The 21,338-nt window shown below is 33.3% G+C and overlaps 1 protein-coding gene across 1 annotated transcript; it reads right to left on the reverse strand.

Moving 5' to 3' along the window:
* Window positions 1–14,884: 14,884 nt before the first annotated feature.
* LOC126837609 (uncharacterized) lies at window positions 14,885–16,273 on the reverse strand. The gene is made up of 2 exons (XM_050571540.1): window positions 15,167–16,273; window positions 14,885–15,076 (listed from the first exon to the last, which is right to left on the reverse strand). Exon 1 carries the CDS (start codon window positions 16,132–16,134, stop codon window positions 15,232–15,234), a length of 903 nt encoding a protein of 300 aa, XP_050427497.1. The 5' UTR covers window positions 16,135–16,273; the 3' UTR covers window positions 14,885–15,076; window positions 15,167–15,231.
* Window positions 16,274–21,338: the final 5,065 nt, after the last annotated feature.

A 21,338-nucleotide genomic window follows, 5' to 3' on the forward strand; every position in this document is an offset into this window, starting at 1 on the left:
GTACATTTTTATAGTGTTTGGAAAATTATTTGGAAAAAAGGAAGAAATTCGATTAAACGGTCTGAACTTTCTTAGCCAATTGACTTGAATGTTAGTACCCGGGAGCCGGGTGGAATACTATGTGGTTTGATAATGTGTGAAATAATTCTTTGGAAGTGAATCCTTTTGCAGTGTTTTGTAAGACAACTGGATTCTTTTTATAAACGTCACATCGATACCAAAAAAAAAGGTCCCACAATGTCAATATGGTGTCGTTTTCTTTAAAAAAATAAAAGAGAACACATTTTTCTTGGAACGTTCCAACAAAGGCGTGCAATGACAACCTGTACACGGGCGATGACAATTCACACTTGGGCACGCGGTTAATTAAATCCGGTTTGGACACCTGCACTTCTCGGACGGGTTCATATTGATTTCCGCCCTCGACGAAGCCCCTGAAAAAATCGAAAACGACGACGACGACGGCCATTTCGCGCTACCCTCTTTTATCCTTCTCGTTCCCCTTCTTGCACACGTCCAGTCAGTCTGCGCAAAATTGAAACGACCGAGGCAAAGGGCGTTGTTTCTCTCCGTACCGTAGTGTACAACAACCGCAATATCGTAGGCGTAGAAAATAAAATCCATTCTCATCATTATCACCTCCTGTCCGCGCCACCCCAGTGCTTTCTGAACCCGGAACGCTGTACCGATCGTCGTTGTATCCGTTTTTATCGGACCAAACACCGTCGTTCACCGCACAGCACAGCACCGATGTGTGTGGAATAGTTCAATAGTTGTTTCCTCCTGGTCGGTTTTTGTCACACACGGGACAGATTCACAATCAGAAACGTTTCGACGAAAATAGACCATAAAAAATAAAACGGTGATAAGCCTTAAAACAAACTTAATAAGTAAACATAGTGTTGTATCAGAATCAAACAAATTCCATCATAAATGTGTATAAATTACATGTACCTAACGCAATGTCTTAAACGGTTCTTAAATGACTCTTTTGCCATTGTCTACCATTGCAATTAAGAGGACGTTATACCCCCTACTTATTAAGGAGTTAGGTATAGGCGATTTTTTGAAAAATCTTAATTTAACGGTAAAACTGTGATGTGTAATTATTAGTTCAGTAATTAAAACTCTGTTTTTGGTAGTTCATTTAATTTTCGGATTATCACATCATCCTTGTCAGCAATTTAAATAATGGTTTTCCATCTGTGATTTTAAATATTGGTGTAATATAATATCAAACAAATTCTAGCATAACTGTACGAATATGATACAAGTCTGGGTAAAGAATGTAATGCTTGTATTTGATGCAATGTGTGTGTAATCTATGTGCGTTCGATATTCGCATGGACTTGTAGCAAGTCCATTATCCATTGTACTTTCTCAGAAGTCAGGCGTTGGCTTTATGAGGTCTTCAACGGTTCTTAAATTTGCCGGTTTGTGGCTTTCCAAAATTTGCGCCCCATTCTTTTGCTACAGACTACAATATTATAATTTATGAATCTCAAAAGATGGTCATTTTGCTAGAGAAATCAGCTGTTACCGTGATAATTGTTTGTTTTAAGAGAATGTCACACCCTCCTATTTATTAAGTGTTCAGGTATAGGCACTTTTTTGCAAAATCTTAATTTGTGTAATGATTATATCACTTCGATCATTGCCCGTTTTGTGGCATAGTCGAGAACAAATCTTGAGTTCTAAAGCACTTTGGGTCGACAAGGAAAAACACAACCAAGATTCGAACAATTTCTAATTTTGTAGACAAATATTGTAAAAATCCACAACTTTAAAAAATTTCATTTATTACACCACGAGGAAACAAAAGTGAAACACATGTACGACAAAACGTTCAAACTTTTTTTAATATAATTTTTGGTCTAAACATAAGATTCAATAAATCTAAAACGAGCAAATTGTATTGTAACAAGAGTTTGCATTTGGATTTAAAAATATATTAATCAAAGTATTTGATATTCTAACAGTAACCGAATCGCGACCTTAAAATAAAATATTTAAAATGGTTGGCACAGTTGAATATAAAAATGTAGACATATTTGATATTTGTACTAAACATTGTATTGATCAAAACCAAACTGTCCCTTAAAGGGTAAAAAAATGGATGGGTCAATAACAAATATGTTTGTTTAACATGACCGCATTCGTTTATTTTTGTTCAACAAAAACTTCTGATACACAATTTAAAGAAAGCCGAAAAACTATCTTGTCCTTTTGGCGAATAATAATTAACAATAGAAAAGAATATGAATTACCATTATTATTCCTAAGAAAAACAGGGGAGACTTGTAGAGTAGTGATTGTGCGTTGAAATGACAACGTCTGCAAAGTTTTTATGATTTAGAAAAGTGATACTAATCGTAGCTTTGTATTATCATTTTGGTTTTAACGAGCAAAAAAAAAATGTTTATGATTGAATTTTACCAACAACGCGGTTCAGATTAGAAAAGTAGACACAACAAGAGCAAAAGACGTTATCGATTAAATTTTATTTCAGTAAAGTTTAACATATTATAATATGTAATTTGTATACACATAGTATAGATAAAATAAATTTGTCGGTTAAAACATACAAAACTATACACATAATATAAGTTGAATAGAGTTTTAGGTTTGTGCAAAATAAGTTTCTTAAGGTTTCTCGTTAACGTTATTTTTTAGCACCGACGTATGAAGAATAAAATAATAAACCCTCGACTATAAAAGGAGGTTGTTTGTCCGTTTTTTCTAGAACGCTATCATTGATCATAAATTAAGATAAAATATCATCTTAACTAATAATTTATCAACTACTTTCAAAATTAGAAGTGCTAAAAACTGTGTGACATCCACGTTAACAACGGGAAGGAGTTTCTATTCAATAACCGAATTAGTGTTTAGAAGAAGGGTATGCTATGTTAAAATTCGGAGATGCCAACGCCAGATGTCTTAAGGCATATTTGTCAGGTGAATAGTATGTAAGTATAACATTTTTGGTGTGCTTTCAATAGCCACGATTCCAACTATTGATGTACCACTCATAAAATATTGTACGACGGCGACAACGTCTAGCAAAGTCCAAAGTAATTATTCTCTATCGGAAAAGTTGGTAGATGTGGTGGACCACCGCAAAAACTTCAACAATTAACCGTATCAGATTTCTACGATGATCGGCTGCTGCTGGATGGAACTAGGCCGACGAATGTACTTGAACGGTACTCGTGCGGCACAATATCGTTAATCATTCCAGAGAAACGCTTAAAGTCGACACGGGAAGCCGTTAAGAGGGAGAGCGTTATATATAAGTTTTCCCATTGCTACAAGTCGATACTGTTACAGCTAAAAATCGAGAAAAAAAAATATGTTTGTATACTTAGAGGACATTATGATAACGTGTCACGCGGTATTCGGTGTCTTCTTTTCCACAGCTATATGTCAGCTACTCCGCCACAACTCATTACAATTATTGGTAAACTACTAAACCAGTTGGCTATGTTAATTTTACCTTATTTTTTTAGTCTCCCAACAAAATGTTTGATTCGTGAGTTTTATTCATTGTAACTTTTTTGACATCTTCCATCCACTCATCACATACTATATTCTGCTATAGCTTGTCGAGACAATCTGTCAGGTTTGTCGTACCTAAATTTCCTAACGAATCTAATGTGTTTTTCTTAACGCACTATCGTTGTGGGGCACGTTTACCGGTCAGTATTTTTTTTTTCAACCCTTAACAGAGATGTTTAGAGTAAAGTTTTCAAGCAATTTTCAAACGCGTAGGAAATAAGAAACCGGGCAATTCGCGCCGGTCTCCGGGGTTTCTATTATGTCGGTGGTCTGGCAGCTGTCATCCCCTCGCTGAATATTAAACCCATTTGGCGTGTGTGAGCGTGTGTCGAGCACATGCGGATCGAGGGTGCGGACTCTGAATGCAATTAAAAAGTTCCAAACAACAGCTACCAGGGCCGTATATAGGCGAGGCGGGACAATGCTAATATATCTGTTAAACTAGCGGATGATATCTTTCCACTAACGGTTGCTTTTCCGCCTTAATTGCCGACCGACACCTTTTTTTTAGCCAAAACTTTAAGCGGAGATGGAACCGTGTTGGTTTTTTTTTTGTAGCTGATTTGGAAGGAAAAAACCACGGACTTTGGCCGTGAACAACTAATATTATCGAAATTGGTGTATAAAAAAAGCTCTCTCGGATAAACAAATAGAGTTTTTTTTTTTTTTTATTATTTTCCAGCTGACCCCAATGACGCTTGCGCGAGCGACGTTTAGCCAGCGTTTATATTGTTGTCAATCGCTTTGTGTATGGGAGGTACACCTACGCGGTATTTCATTGGCGTACTTAGGCGTAGGGTTAAGTGCCCGTTCAAAGACCGCCTTAGACAGCACCTGTATAGCAGGTTCCCCGAACGCAGGTTTCCTACAAATACTCGTACTTAACAAATATTTACATTTGATGATAAAAGTCAACGAATTTCTAGCCAAGTATGACGGGAAATTTGCCTTCTTTGATTTCTACTAATCGTATCACGTTTAGTTGAATATAGTTACTATTTTTGATTTTAAGAAAACGTCATACACCCTGATTATTAACGAGTCAGGTATAGGCAATCTTTTGCAAAACCTTAATATAAAGTTTAAACAGCATCATTGACAGCGATTTAAATAATGTTTTTTTGTTTATTACTATTATTTCAAACAGAATACACATAGTAATTTACAATCGGTATATGGTTAATAAAAGAAAAAGTTTGTCTCCAAAAGCCTGAAACAAGATTTCATACCTGATGTCTTAAATTTTCACGTTTTGATGTTTACAATATTCTTAAATAAATTACAAAACAGTGTAGTATACCAATATTATAGGAATAAATAAAAAAAAACAAAATAAATAGATTATATAATAATATTATAAGTAAGTTAGTGTGTTAAACATCATCAGAAATTATAGTTAAAAAATAAACAACATCTTTAACTAAATTATGTTATTAATATAAGGCAATGTTATCAAATTATTTATTATTTGTTACACATATTTTGTATTTAAGAGAAATGAATATTAAGAATTTTTTTTTTTTTTAATAAAAAGATATTAAGGTACTCTTTTGGATTTCGAGGGCGTTTAATGAAACACATTAATTACTGTCAGTAAGTAAATAGTAATTGGCACAATATAATGAAATACAATCCGAACGGTATTAACAGTAGTTTTTGCTTGCTAATGATTATAAATATAAAATAAACAGTCATGTAAATTGCTCTTCTTGAATAATCTTGTTTGAGGTTGTGTATAGTGATTGATGAAATAAGTATGCAACTGTATCCTACATATAAACTGAGAAATCATTAACAAAAAAAAAAAAACTAGGATAGAGCTAGAAAAGGCGGGGTTGCTTATTTAGCGCCAATGCTTTTACAACTTAATTGTATCCTATTTTACAGAAAAAAGTTAGTGTTAGGCCAGACTGACTAGTTCAATAACCAATGGGTGAATGTATTCATTTTAGGCAAGACACTGATTTTTTTGAAAAATATTAATATTTTTAATATATCTACTTTTTGTCAGGTTCTTACACTGGATGGCCGCCTCCCTCCTCATATTATATTACCGTTTTTTATCATGTTATTTTTTTTAATATTATTGTTACTATTTTCTTTTGAAAAAAAACCCCTTATACGAAACAAGGGTCCTAGTTGATTTTTTGTCAAATAGCAACATTTGAAAGGTAGGTACAGGTAAAAAAAACCAGCAAAGTCACTTTATTAAAATGGCAATTTTATATTGTTGTAAAATTCGTTTCGATAAAGTTTTAAATGTTTTTTTTTTTTTTTACATTTTAATACATTTTTTAGCATCACTTGAACATATTGTTTTTCTTAGTTTAGAAAGAACAAGTGTCTTTGCTGGTTTTTTCCCTGTACTCTTTTAGTTCCATACAAACAATTATTGTTCTTAAACGGTGTCGTCGTTTGAATGTTTTTAATAGGCGAAAAAATTGTTTTTATTTAAATGCGGACGTGGACGAATCGACTCGAGCGGTTTTTTAGCTTCGATGCAAAGCAGAGATGGTATTTTTTTATTTATTTTTTTTTTTTTTGTATACCAAACCGTTTTTGCAGTGTTTGTGCTGTGTTTTGGCCGTGCCGGTTTTTAACACACTCTCGATCGATACATATGCTTACAGGCGGCGACAGTGGGTCGGGAAGAGCGAGAGAGAGCTACAAATCCGTTTTTACGATGTCACAAAGAGCGGTAGTGTGCATTATAATAATTCATTTTCGCGCTCACACACCACTATAACATACCACTATACACTATACAGGGTGGTCCAACTGACGTAAGACACTCATGTTTTCTCTGAAAACATGAACATTTTGAGAATTAACTTTCGGGTTTTCATATTTTACTACATGTTCTTAAATATTTTCAAAATTTGTTATCACCAATACAATTATAAGCCGAAAAGAGGATGTTTTGGTTTTTTTAAATGGCGAAACATTCGGTCACAACTCTGTATCATAATCAGATATAATAAATAACCTGTAATCCAAGTATTCTGTAGCTGATAACAACCGTTTGTCTATCGTTATTTCAAAATATTTCATAGTGACTTCCTAGTTGTTAGAATGCCTAACCCGACCTAACCTAACGCCAATTGGACAATGCGAACATAAAATATATGAATTTTATGTGATACCGGTTTTTGGAAAACCCAAGAAATGTGATAGTTATTCAAAGGGAAATGTAGTATCTTTACAAAGTCATAGCTAATGGACAAATAAATGAAAATAAATAATTCAAACGCTAACGTGTTTTCACATTTTTTGTCTACAAATTGATGTAATTAAAAACATATGTTGCCTTTTAAAAAAAAAACCAAACATCCCCCCCCTTTTTGGCTTTTTGTGGATTGGTGATGAATTTTTTTGAAAATATGAATATTTTCAAAGAAAATGTGTGTCTTGCGTTAGTCGGACCACCCTGTATATATACATAGGTACCTATTATTGCTGTTGCTAAGGTTTTTTTTCCCGGATTTTTTGTCGTTGGAAACAAAAGGTAGTAAGTTGTAGTAAATTTACAATCGTTGCCGCCGCCACACGATATCCATCATCATCAGGTATACGTCCTACAAGCGGTGGGCACAACGACACCACACAGCAGGCGCAGAAAGCGTCGCAAATTTTTAATACCGTTCCGATATTATGATTTTACAAAGTTACCCGTTTAATAATAATAATAATGTTTAAACCTCAACGAAAGCCGTCCGGACGTTTACCCAAAGCAGGTACCTACACTGGAAACTTCAATCGATTTGTCGCTAATATGTCATTTGCCTAATGTGATCAGGCGAGCACGACGATAAAGTTTAACAGCTAATATCCTGGTCAGCGCTAATTGAGTTTCAGTTGTAAATAATTAAAATAAAATAAACTACAGAAAAGTAACACAAGTTAACTAAAAAAACTATTTTACACGGCAATTTAATACTTATTTGTTGTTCCGTTTAATGTGATAGTTAAGAAATTATTGTTTATCGTGTAATTATTAATTATTTTGTAATTTTGAAGTCGGTGCCAAGTAACATATTTAAGAAGTCGGTTAAAAATTATACACCTTGCTATGTGCGTTTAACTCTTTATTGTACAAAAGAAATTAATAAAATACAGTGTTTTTTTTTGTTTTTATATTTACCTGACCTAACCTAACCTAACAGTGTTCTAATTTGTTATTTTAGCAAGGTATATAATTTTTAACCAAACCTAACCTAACGAAACCTGACCAAACCTAACCAAATCCAACCAAACCTAACCTAACCTAACCGACTTGAAAATTATAAGACAATTAATAATTACACAATAAATAATAAATTATTACATTAAACGCAACAAGAAAAAATGTCTTAATAATATCTTAAAGCTAAGAAATCCCTTTAAATTGAACCGGTTAGGTAATTAAATATAATAATTATGTTTCTTCTTATCTCCCCACATAGTAACTTAAGGAAATATTACTTACCAACCTAATTGTATGCGATTGAGTCCCATAATGTGGGTTTAGATTTTATTTACAAGATTTTAATTAAGTTCTAAAAAAAAAAACAAAAAGCTTCGCTTCAGATTGTAAAAGCAAGTCGTCGCTACAAACTTCTTTATTCGTTCTAATTTGGTGGCAGTATTTGGTGAACCTGAAACTTAGCTTTGTACATTTTTTTCTGCTGTCGTTTTTTATAATATTATGATTGAAACTATTATAGGTATATCTCTATTTATTTTCGAATTCAGTTAGTCTATTAAAATGTGTATAATAAACTGAAATAGGTAAAGCGACAGCCGCTGCTCGTCGTTTTGTTTCACAGTAATTCACTGTTATTGCTCTTTTGATTTAATTTGCATCGTTGAAACGTGCGGAAAACGGTTTGATTAAATAATCACGAGTCTTTGTTGAACAGCACTTGAAATGTGAAATAATTAACGGCAGTCGGCGGCGGCGGCATGTTTACGGTCTCAATTACAATGATTGAAGAAAATATAAATTGCAAACGTACACACTGAAAGAAAGGCCGTCGGTAGATTTTCGTTTTTTTTTATCTTATTTTGCAACAATAGTTAGAAGCAAAAAAAATTTAATAAAAATGTTGCGACTACATCGCAGATTAAATAAAACCAGATAGTGCGTTGAAATAATGTAAACAAACTCTGATAACCACAAGTCAGCGTGATAAAAAAGTATTATGTTATCAATCATATGTGATGTTATCACCATCGACCTCCGTTAATCAACTGCATGTTATCAGTCGATCTTATCAGTAAATCGTATCAGTAATTATTATCAGCTTACCTAAGTTATTATTGTAAATAGCGTGTAGAATATATTTTCGGCTCTATAATTTGGCCCTACTGCATTAAGTTTTGATCAATCTGGTTTTATTTAATCTGTGATTATAAGTTATTTTGAGTAATATTATATTCGATCAATTACTATATTTTGTTACACCTCAAGTTTTTAATTTGAACTTATTCTACCAAAAGTTCTAGTAAAAAAAAAATGTTCTGAAATATCATTAAATCACTGTCAGCCGGTTTCACCAACTATTGTTAAATACACTCTTAACACAATGCTAGTTAACAATTCATTTAAATTTAACATCTGGTTAATAGAAATAAGTTTCACCATGACATATTGTTGTTAAATTCTATTTGTTAAGTTAACAAAACGTTAGTTGGGTTACCAAAGCGGTTACCTCGATTTCAACGTTCTTATTGGTTATTAAGATATGTGATAACTGATAAGCGATTGTATTATTTAATTTGTCAGTTTGTTATTATTTGGCATTTCGATTTACTTTCTTTTAACGTTGCGGTTTATACTTTATATAAATAATATATATATATATAATTTTTTAACACATTGTTTAGATAGCTGTACTTTTCTTAAAATAGTTGTCGTCAAGGTCATTAAAATAATTTTTTCTATTTTGAAGGCTAGAAAATAAAGTGGGTAGTGATAAGAATTATTTCCATTGCTATACTCAGGACAGGCAAGACATAATAATATTATCTAAATTACAAAATACAATAAATTATGATAGTTGAACCTATAATGCAAGTCTGTGCTATTCCTTTTTACCTAATCTACCTACATAAAATAACTTCTGCTTACCTAATAAAGGGTTATCGAATTTGTCTTTTCTAAGGCTTTGTTAAGGCTAACAAATCTCGATGAAACCCAATTTTCACTAAACTAGTTGTTAAATATAATTAGCAAAAAGTTAAATTCTTAACAAATGTTGGTGAACCCGGCTGTGTGAGTATTTTCCTAGTAGTTATTTATATTATGTTTACAACCATATGTTCACAGTATAATTGAAAATTTCACTTTACAGCATAATATGTAAAAAAAAAAAATGAACACAATATTATAATATATACACATACATATATTGGTTTTTATAGCTTAATTATAACGATTACCATTTATTCAATTAGTTGAATAATTAGTGTTTTGAATTATTCGAATGACTTTTACTTGAATAACGTGTCATCTAGTACATTATTTAGCTAATAATTATCGTTTTCAATGGGCTACACCAAGTCATTCGGTTAAATATTCACGCCCGTGGGAGGAACTACGGGTTCGCGTTAATTTTTAAACATTTCCGGTTACACAATACATAAACCGAGTCGGTCAACTTTATCTTATGATATACATGACCAAACTCTTTATGCACACAACGGTTCTGTCACCGTACGAAGGCGATGAGGTCAAGAACAACGTGGCTTGCCGATTCAAGTACAAAAGCGAAGATATTATTAAAACGGTACAGGTCGCGACAATAATATATTTTAGTCCAAAGTCATCCTGCACAATGGTTGAGCACTTGCAGCTAAAGCTAAAAAGCATATTAACTGTTTTAACGGGAAAGAATTACACACACCGTAGTCGAGGCTCTGAATCATCAATATTTGCCGGAAAATTTACTATACTTGGATGAAAAATTATTATTTTATTGGGCATTTTGTTGTGTTTGCGGACTAGGCTTTGTTCGCTGCAAGGATTTCCACCGGTGTAGGTATTCAATTTTGTTTTTGTTTTTTTCTGCACGTGACAACACAATAAACACAGCTATATTGTTATGATATTTAGATACTTTCCAGCCGACCGAGCAATGTAGGTACACCGCTGCAGTTTACATACATAGTTAGTGCTTATATTACATATATTATTATTATGTACAGCTGATAGTGGCAGGACGGACAGAATATTATGATTCGGGTCGTTGCACCCATCGACGCCGTTCTCCGACGATGGTGTTACGACCTCTTTCTTTTGTTGTCGTTTTGTGTGTACGAGCTCATTGCACAGACGACCTGCGAACCATTTTCTCCCCATCAATTCATTAATCAACGATGGCTTTCCAAACTTTTTTTTTTTGGAAAGCCATCGTCGGTTCCATTGGGGAAACGGGGTATCACGCAGATTAGATGAAATCACAGACGGTGCTCTTTTATCTCTCTCTCTCTCGGTTTTATCTCTCCGAGTTTATAGTTCAAATTTAACCAGCGTCTCCTATTCCACCCCTTGGTAGCGAAAAGCCTGGATTACTTTTTCTAAATCGCATTGGGTGAGATAACGTTGAGGGGTTCACAATTTCTTGAAATTGCGGCTTCTCTAGGTCTGCTAATTCATTGCCTAAAGTATTTATACGCCCACGTATCCAGAACTGTTTTAATTTATAACCTGATTTTTGAACACTGAGTGAATGAAAATATTCTTTGTGATTCGTATATTAAATTGCTATCAGTGATATATGATTAATACAAAACCAAATAGTGCACTTCGTAGTGAAAAACAATAGATTATTGAAATAACGATTTTTGATTGGCCAAAACTCAATACAGTAGTGCCAAATTGTAGTGCCGTGAAATATTGTACACGTTACTTACAACAATAACGTGAACTGATAAGAATTACTGATAACAAGCTGTAGTTGATTATCGATGGCGATAACATTACAGATGCTTGATACCGTTTGTTTATCCACGTTGCTTAACAGAAGGATTATTCTATTAATTTTTTGGTCACACTGACTTGAGATTATTATTGAAGTTTGTTGACGTTTTTAGATTTTTTTTTTTTTTTGAGTGCACTATCTGGTTTTTGTTTAATCTGTGATATAATAGTAAAACGTTTTGTACAATAATTTCATTTCTAGAATGTGGTCACACTGAGTTGAGGAGGGTTTCAGTTATCGGTAAAATATAATGTATATAAAAACATTATGGTTTTAGAATTTAGAGCTTATAGTTAACAGTTCAAAATAACTACAGCTAGAGCCCGATTTTATGTTTCAATTAACAATATAGGGTTTATAATGCCAACGAAAATATTGTTACAGTGTAATGCAAACTAAAATAAAGTGGGGCTCGCGTGCTGGCTGAATTAATTATCCAGCATATACGCTTCGACGTCGATATGTAAATAATTAAAACTATTCATTCATTCGTATAAAACAATATTGCCCATAATATAGTGAGCGTTATTATTATTTTATAATTTAATAGCATATATTAATTCGCATTGAAGCATTTTTTAAATTATTAATTATTCTGTACATTCAGAGTACATCTTAGATTAACAACAGCTGTGTAGATTAGAAAATATCTTCTTCAAAGAGATAAGATGTAGGTATGATATAATTCTGGCAAAGGTCATGTGATTACCATCAAAAGGGATCGTCCGATTTTACTGGACATGTAACTGTCATTTGACCAGAAAAAATACCCTAAAAATTGAAATCAACACTTTTGATTGTTTTTGCTAAACCAGTTCATTTTAATAAACCGATTTTTACCTGAGCAAAGTAACTTGGGCGAACCCTTTAAAGTGTATGGATCAAAAACTGAGTACTCGACCTCGCAGTTTAGATTCGACAAAAACAAAACACTCATCAAAATGTTGACTTTTTCGTCCCCACGTTAAAGCTAAACTAAGTTAGAACGACCACACAGTTGTAGGTATAGATGGTGACTTGGGAAGTTCAAAACCGTAGAATTTGCATGAAAAAACCTTACTTGAGAGTTACGCCAGTTTGGTTAGGTTAGGTAGGTTAGGGTAGGTTAGGTTAGGTTAGGTTAGGTTAGGTTAGGTTAGGTTAGGGTAGGTTAGGTTAGGGCTTTGCTAACGTTTTTTCTAGAACCCAAAGAAGTTTTGGAGGCTTAGGCTAGGTTAGGTTAGGTAAATATTCCAAAACCCTTTGGCCCTTCTACGGAGAAGAGATGTCGCCGAAATTCCAGTTTTATCATCTGCTATTGGCGAAACGTCACAAGTCTTGATCACAGTTTGATACGTGTATTATACTCTGTCTCGCGAGAGAACGTTACGGCAGCCATAAACCGAAACACACCACTCTCGCGTGCGCTTGCGCTGACACGAGTAACGCGTTTTTGGTTTCTGCGCAATACCGTTCTCTCGTGAGACAGAGTATAGCAGTGTGGGTAATCACACCGTGTTATCTGAACGTGTGTGAGAGATGTATTATACCCACCCGACAGCAGCCGCCAGCCGGCGTGCGTTCAAAACGGTCTTCGAATGGAAACAACTCCTCCGCCCCAGTTGTCGGTCTTTGTGTGTGTGATATTAAAATACTTGTATAGGAGGTACACGTAATATATATATATATATATATATATACATATATATATATATACTGTGTGCTATACAGAGCGAACGCATTGTATAGGAGTGCGTTTAATCTGGAGGCGGCGACCGGCCCCCGGCTAATGGGCATCGGTTACACGCGATGCACGGGCATTGCCGCCGTCTACACTGCTAACAAACGACGATAATAATACAACAAAACTAATGACAAGAATCGAAAAATCGCTCTGAGATCTACACGGCCGTCCGGATCAACTACAATTAATATTGTAGTATAAACCAAATCGTCGGTATTGTTTTGACACGGTAATCGCATTAACCGCTCTATCAAGAACAGACGATAACCGCCACACCAAACGGATCAAACGACCGAGATTAAACGGAGTAAAACAAGGGTTTTAGCCACGCCGTCTTGCCAAATTTGGTCTGAATACAATGCCAATACATGTTAATCAACCGTATGGGCCATATGCAGCCATTATACCTAGTCATTTGAATAATTAAGACTTTTATTGAACCGTCTGAAAGAACAATGGTTTTGATCTGTAATTAGTTTTCTTCGGTTTTTGTCGATAAAAAAATATATACATATGTAAATAGAAACCCGAAAAATGCATTTTTTTCAAATGATGTAGTTTAATAAAGTAATTAAAATTGTAATGTAATTTAAAGTTCTTTAATCTTACTAATATTTAATTGTAAGTGAATGCATGCAATGAAAGTACAGCAATGCGGTTTTACATATTGACAACATGGGACATTGTAAAATAATCCAAAAACATTTTAATTTTATTAATAATCATCACTACTGGCAACTCAACAGCACTTGAATGAATTTTTAATGTTTGTTTGTCGAATAATTGATCTGTTAACGCGTTAGCACTTGTTGTTGACTATTATAATTGTGTCTTATCTGATTGATGTACTAAAACAGCTATTAAAGCAATGAACATTTACACGTGTCGGCATACTACTAAATGATGTACAAAAACCATCAAGTGTATAATTTAGAGGCAATTTGACCATGATAATTCATTTGAGAATTTTATTCAGTCATACCTCAGAATAGATAAGATCAGAAGGGTCATTTACAGTATTAAAATAATTAACAGCTATGCACTACCAAAGATACTTATGTATAGATATAATAATATACTGGCTGCCAAAAAATAACTTGACCACCGATGCACGCAGTCTTGTGAAAGGTATCTAGGCGTTTGTTTAGCAATTAGAAAAACCAGATTACAAAGAATAAAACGCAAAAACGAGCAGTTCAGAGAATACACGATAATATTACAAATATAATATTAAGAGGAAGGCTCAAATCTCATACCCCCTATTTATTAAGGAGTTAGGTATAGGCCATTTTTTTTGCAAAATCTTAATTTAAACGTTAAACTGTGATGTGAAATCATTAGTTGAGTAATTAAGACTACTTTTTGGCAGTTAATTTATTTGAGGATGCTTGAGCTCTGCATTTTCCAAGTACTTAAATTTTAATTAATGAGATAATAGTTCTTTTTTTGAGCAAGGCAATGTTTTATACTAATTTAATATTTAGGACTAGTTTTTTGGAATTTTAATTTTATAACAAAAATGATTAAAATATATTATGTAATATTACAATTTACAAGTATTTAATACAAGAATAACTTTGTTTATGTAAAATGCGTCATATCTTTTTCTATATAATATAATATTGACAAATCTCTTTTTATTTTATTTTATCTAAATATTTTCCAGCAAAACAAAAGTACCCTTCAAAGTAACAAGATAATTGTGATGAATGAAAAAATACATTTTTATAAAAATTATGGATGACTTTATTTCTGAAAAACACATTTGAGGCGTCCTCTTAAGTCGTAATGTATATTATGTTTGTATGGCAAGTAGGTATAATCTGATGTTGATCTAATAATAATAATTACACAGTAAATTACAGTTAAAAAAAGTAAACCACAGCTACAACTAAATTATGTACTAATATTGTTGTTTATTTACCCGTTAAATTAGTAGTAGTCTTACACAGTGGCATCTCTCGACGACAGCTGCTGGCCAGTTGTTGTTTAGGCTACAGACGTAGCGCTCGTTTCAGGATTAAACGTAAACCCAAGATCCTGGTAATTTTTCAAAATAAAATATTCGACAATTGTTGCTAAATTATCGTCCATGCGACTTATAGCTCGTTCGGTGGTGAAATTACTGGCATCGCAAAGACTCCCTATGATCAACGGACAAATGGAAATGGCCACAATGTTATATTCGCAGTTGCTCAGCACCCTGCAATGACTGAGGTGGAACGCGCCCAAGTCGGTTTTGGCGGAATTCAAGACGTCCTCGAAAGCCTTGAACTCGTCGAGGACCGCGGGCACGTTAACTGTGCCATCATCAGCCAAGACGAACAACGTTCTTTGGAAAACTTTGCCGTCGTAGAAACGTTTGTAGTTATCCAGAATTGTTGGCACTTGCGTCTTGAACTCCATACGCGGCGACAACTGGTGAAGATATTGAAACGCTCCTCTCATGCGCAACACCAACGGGTCGCCGTTGCCGATTGTCCGTAGATAACGCTCCAGACAACCCAACAGTTCAGCGGCACGATCGTCGGCCAGTCTCCTGCACAGAAGCCCGATGCCTGTGTGGTAATCGAAAAACGCATTCAGCACCTTACCGTAAACACAGCCCAAATAATGGTGTACGTGCCGAATTACACCGTCCACGTTCCACCGGTTCACGGTGCTGCCCTTGCAAGCGAACACACGGTTTAAGTCTCGGTATATTCTATCACCGCCTATGAGCTCCAGACGATCCTGGCGTATCCATCCCGGTCTTGCCAGCAGTTTTTTCATTCCGGCCACGCGTTTCCCGATCGATACTTCAGCGGCGACCGGGGTCGAGCAAAGCACCAAACAACACAGCAAACGGCCAAATTGCATTTCGGTACAGAAATTCAAACACACGCGCTGCATTATAATATCAAGCTGCGCGATTAGATAAAAAAATTGTACTCTAGGTGTTACACCCAACAGTTGTGAAAAGTAAATCTTAGCCTGCGCAGTAAACAAAATTGAAAACAAACGTACACGCCGCACATTTGGTAATGCTTAGCTGTAAATTGTCATATCGATTCTAAATGTATAATAATTTTTTCAAAGTGTACCCAGCTAGTATTGTTGGTTTTATCATGTCGCCTCTTGTGTGTGGTGCAAAACATATTATAAAACACACAACAGTGCAAACTTGCTATTTTGAATTCAAACGCATATTTCGTCAAAACCCTTTTAAAAATTGTGTACCTTTTTCAATTTTTGTATACCGCATGAATACATACTACTTTTTTTTTTTCAATAATTAAACTTTCCATTTCAAACGGATTTGTAATGGTAAAAGGTTACTAAATAGCTGCTAACGTGTAACAAACACAATATAGACTTGTAGAATTATAATAAAACCAATAAATATTGTTTTTTTTTTTTTAACAATTGTAAAGATTTATGAGGGAAAAAAAATGGCAAATAGGTTTTGTGTTTACTAGAATAAATCACTGTCGGTAAGGTAGTTTTAAAAATTGCTAACCACGGTGAACATTTACTATGCCAAGTATTTCAGTTAAAATTTAACTAACCTAACCGTACAGAAGTAAATGTAATATACTCAATACAAAACATAGTATGCATACTGAATGGTTTAATATATATATATGTATATTTAACCGCAATATTTTTGTAGTAAAAAAAACTATTGAAATATCTAAAAATTAAGTTAAATTATACAGAATAGGCACTGGCCACTAATGTTAGTGACCAAAGAAGTAAATTACATTAAAAAATTCTAAAACATAATTAATGAAGTCTGTAATGAGTACCTAATAATATATAGAACTAAAAAAATTAGCAAAATAAAAAATAAATACTAAATAGACATTATCTTTATCTATGGTGTAATTTTGTTTTGAAAACCGGGTTCGGCTATTAAAATAACATTAAATGCTACTTTATAATGGCAAATATAATTATTATTTTTCGAGTTGGCCGAATCGTTAAGAAATTTTTAATGAAAAGCTCAAAACATTATCTGTTTTGGCACTCGAGTGAGCCGTGAAATAATTAAATAGGTGTTTTCAGGCATGAACAAAAGTGTATTGTTTAGGGCACTAAAAAAATAAGACTTGCGAGATTTATATGTTTTTTTAATGAGCTTAATTTTTTTTTCAACGTCCACTCGTCGGCGGAACATAAGCCGTAAACGGAGTTTTCATTACTACCAGAAAGTTTGAAAGATGATTTTTTTTTTTTTAAGCAAATTCAAGGTTTTTAGTAACGCCGTTTTGCCAAATTGGGACTGAATACAATTCCAATACATGTTAATCAAGCGTATGGGCCCATATGCAGCCATTATACCTAGTCATTTGAATAATTAAGACTTTTATTGTTTTATTGAACCGTCTGAAACAACAATGGTTTTGATCTATAATTAGTTTTCTTAGGTTTTTGTCGATAAAAAAATATATAGATATGGAAAAAAAAACCCCAAAAAATGCATTTTTTTCAAATGACGTAGTTTAATAAAGTAATTAAAATTGTAATGTAATTTAAAGTTCTTTAATCTTATATTATTATTTAACTGTAAGTGAATACATGCAATGAAAGTACAGCAATGCGGTTTTACATATTGACAACATGGAACATTGTAAAATAATCCAAAAACATTTTAATTTTATTAATAATCATCACAACTGGCAACTCAACAGCACTTGAATGAATTTGTAATGTTTGTTTGACGAATAATTGATCTGTTAACGCGTTAGCGCTTGCTGTTGACTATTATAATTGTGTCTTATCTGATTGATGTACTAAAACAGCTATTAAAGCAATGAACATTTACACGTGTCGGCATACTACTAAATAATGTAAAAAAACCATCAAGTGTATAATTTAGAGGCAATTTGACCGTGATAATTCATTTGAGAATTTTATTCAGTCATACCTCAGAATAGATAAGATCAGAAGGGTCATTTACAGTATTAAAATAATTAACAGCTATGCACTACCAAAGATACTAATGTATAGATATAATAATGTACTGGCTGCCAAAAAATAACTTGACCACCGATGCACGCAGTCTTGTGAAAGGTATCTAAATGTTTGTTTACAAATTAGAAAAACCTGACTACAGAGAATAAAACGCAAACACGAGCAGTTCTGAGAATACAAAATAATATTACAAATGTAATATTAAGAGGACGGCTCATAACTCATACCTCCTATTTATTAAGCAGTTAGGTAAGGTAAAGGCCACTTTTTTTTTGCAAAATCTTTATTTAAACGTTAAACTACGTTGTGCTATTATTAGCTCAGTAATTAAGACTATTTTTTGATTATTAATTTTTTTGAGGGTACTTAAGCTTTGCATTTTAAATTTAAATTAATGAGAAAAAGGTTTTTTTTAGCAAGGATGTTGTATAATAATTTAGTATTTAACACTAGTTTATTGGCATTTTATATTTATAACAAAAAATAATAAAAATGTATGCAATATTACAATTTAAAAGTATTTATTACAAGTTGCTAGTTCTGTAAATGTGCCAATAACTTTGTTTATGTTAATGCAATTATTGATATATTTGTCTATGTATTATAATATTTGGCAAATCTGTAAGTCTGTTCTGTCTCATTGAAACCATTGAAGCCAAATATTTTTTTTTTCTTAAAGCAGAAACCGAACCTGTTCACAACATTAAGTACACAAAACAGAAAAAGATATCCTTCAAAACGACTTTTAGAGATAAAACACAAATAGTGAAAAAAATAGAGGACAGGAGTTCCAAACATTTGTGTTTTGATTTATTTTTAATGCATAGATCAACGTGATGAATGTAAAAATAATTTTTTCGCAAAATCTTACCTTATAGGTGGTTAAACCGTGATGTGTAATTATTAGTTCAGCAATTGGGACTCTTTTTTTTTTTTTTTTGGAAGTCAAATATTGTTTTTGTCTCTTGATAACACGTTAGCTATTAGGCCAGCCGATATAAGACACTGTGTTCCCACACATACTCACGCCGGTGAATCGCTCCTTGGCCGTTTTCCTTAGTTCCGTTATAACGTGTACGCCGGAGTCGTGCCGCATAAAAAGCCATTAACATGTCTTGTAAACAATAAATTATTAAGACTTCCGTCGGGAACCTAATACCTATATATTATTATTATTATATTATTGTGTATAATACTCACGTGCCACAAGCGGAAATCCAAGAAAATATTGGGGAGAGGCTATTTTTCATATAAACATTAGCCTCTCCTTACAACCCTCCCTTCCAAGGTTTATCTCTCTCAATTTTGATTATGATCCGTTAATGTTTTTTGTACAATAAAAAATTCATTGAAATTACTAGTCTGCTCTTCAAAATTAGTGATAAGGAACAACATTTTTTTTTTTGCCAAATAAAATGTTAATTTTATACATTTTTTTCTGATTTTTTACATTAAATTGCAAATAATCTACTAAACGAAATTGGTCTAATGTACCAAAATTTGTACAAAATAAGTATAATTAATTCTTAGCTATAATAATCGATTCTTTTGTAAAATTTGTCTTATACGTAGGCTAATAACCTTGTTGTTGAAGCCTGTTAAAATAAACTCAATGAAAAAAAAAACCCATAAATTAAGATATTAAATGCTAAATAGCAAGTAGAGCTGTACTTGTACACATCCAGATAACATACTATTCAAGTGAAAATTATTCGAATAACTTTTTTTAAAATACTACTTTCTATAAATATAAATAAAAAAACATATAATAATAACTAATAAATTATGCTCAAATATTATAATTTTTTATTATTTTTATGTAAGTAAATTGTATAAAAACGATTTGAATGACGTTTTATAAGAAGTAATTTTAAATGAATAATTGCACAACACTTATAACGAGTAGGCATAAAAAAATAGGCCTAACTAGAAGTTGAAAGTTATTAAATATGATTTTTTAATTTAAGCTAGCCTACTCTTAGAGTCTAGATAATGAATAGGTGTGGAATAGCTCCTGACTTAAAGTGTCTTTAATTATTGAATAGTTCTGAATTATTACAGACCGTACACGGACATAGAGATTTATTTTTGGTAGAATCGTTTCTACGGTAAGCAATATAGGTGTTTTAAATTATACATATTTTTAACGTTTCCAAGAATGATTTTTTTTTCACTTTAAACATACAAGCATAAAACTACACATATATTTTTATATTTTGCAGTATTTTTTTCCAGGGCAAGTCCGCGTCACGTGCTGGACAACGTATTGATTTTGTACACTTTCTCCGTTTTGCGAGAGTAAACGTCTTTGAGCGATTGCAGTTACACTTGCCGACTCTGTCGACTTGCTGTTTTCGGTATTTTGTTATTACCGTCTTAATTCGGCAGGTAACCGAAACGAAGATTCCCCGACATTATCGTCGTGCAGGGGGTACACTCGCTCTATACGTTGTAATATTATCATTATTATTATATCGTGTATAATATTATTATATGTGCGGGGCCGCCGGTGCCATTGAAACAGCCCCGAGGGGTCGGTCGTCGTCGGATCAAAAGCGCGCCCTTTAGCCGACGACGATAAGTATAATAAAAATCGAAGGAGAAAAAAAAAATCCACCCCACAGACATACCGTGCACATCAGACAACAGACGGCCGGGTTATTGTGTACATATAATATGTGCACGTTCGGTTTCCCGTGTATGTGTTCCTGACGGGTTTCCTACGTGTGCTCTCCCTCGATGGCCACTTCATCGCCTTATCCGGACAATAATTATTATTTACCTCTGGTGTTCCGGATAACACACAGTTGTTTGGCTTCGAAAAATTAACATTAAGAATAGGTTAACAGGGGAAAATGTTCATTGTACAACAATCGAAAAAATATTTTTATTTTATTAATAATAATAATAACGATACTAATCGTGTACCACTCAGCACTAATAGCGGCTCCAAAGCGCTCGAATGAATTTGTAATGTTTGTTTGACGAATAATTGATCTGTTAACGTGTTAGCGCTTGCTGTTGACTATTATAACCGTGTCTTGTCTGATTGATGTACTTAAACTATTGAAGCAATACACATTTACACGTGTCGGCATACTAATAAACAATGTACAAAAACCATCAAGTGTATAATTTAG

The sequence above is a fragment of the Adelges cooleyi genome, unplaced genomic scaffold, assembly GCF_023614345.1.
Source record: "Adelges cooleyi isolate 19-005CV unplaced genomic scaffold, UGA_ACOO_1.1 ACOO_flye_CR_arks_rails_tigmint_CR_PRNA_26, whole genome shotgun sequence".
In the NCBI taxonomy this organism is placed as follows: Eukaryota; Metazoa; Arthropoda; class Insecta; order Hemiptera; family Adelgidae; genus Adelges; species Adelges cooleyi.

What these genes read in the sequence shown, in the direction of transcription:
- LOC126837609 (XM_050571540.1), bottom strand. Translation starts at nt 16,134, where the DNA reads ATGCAGCGCGTGTGTTTGAATTTCTGTACCGAAATGCAATTTGGCCGT.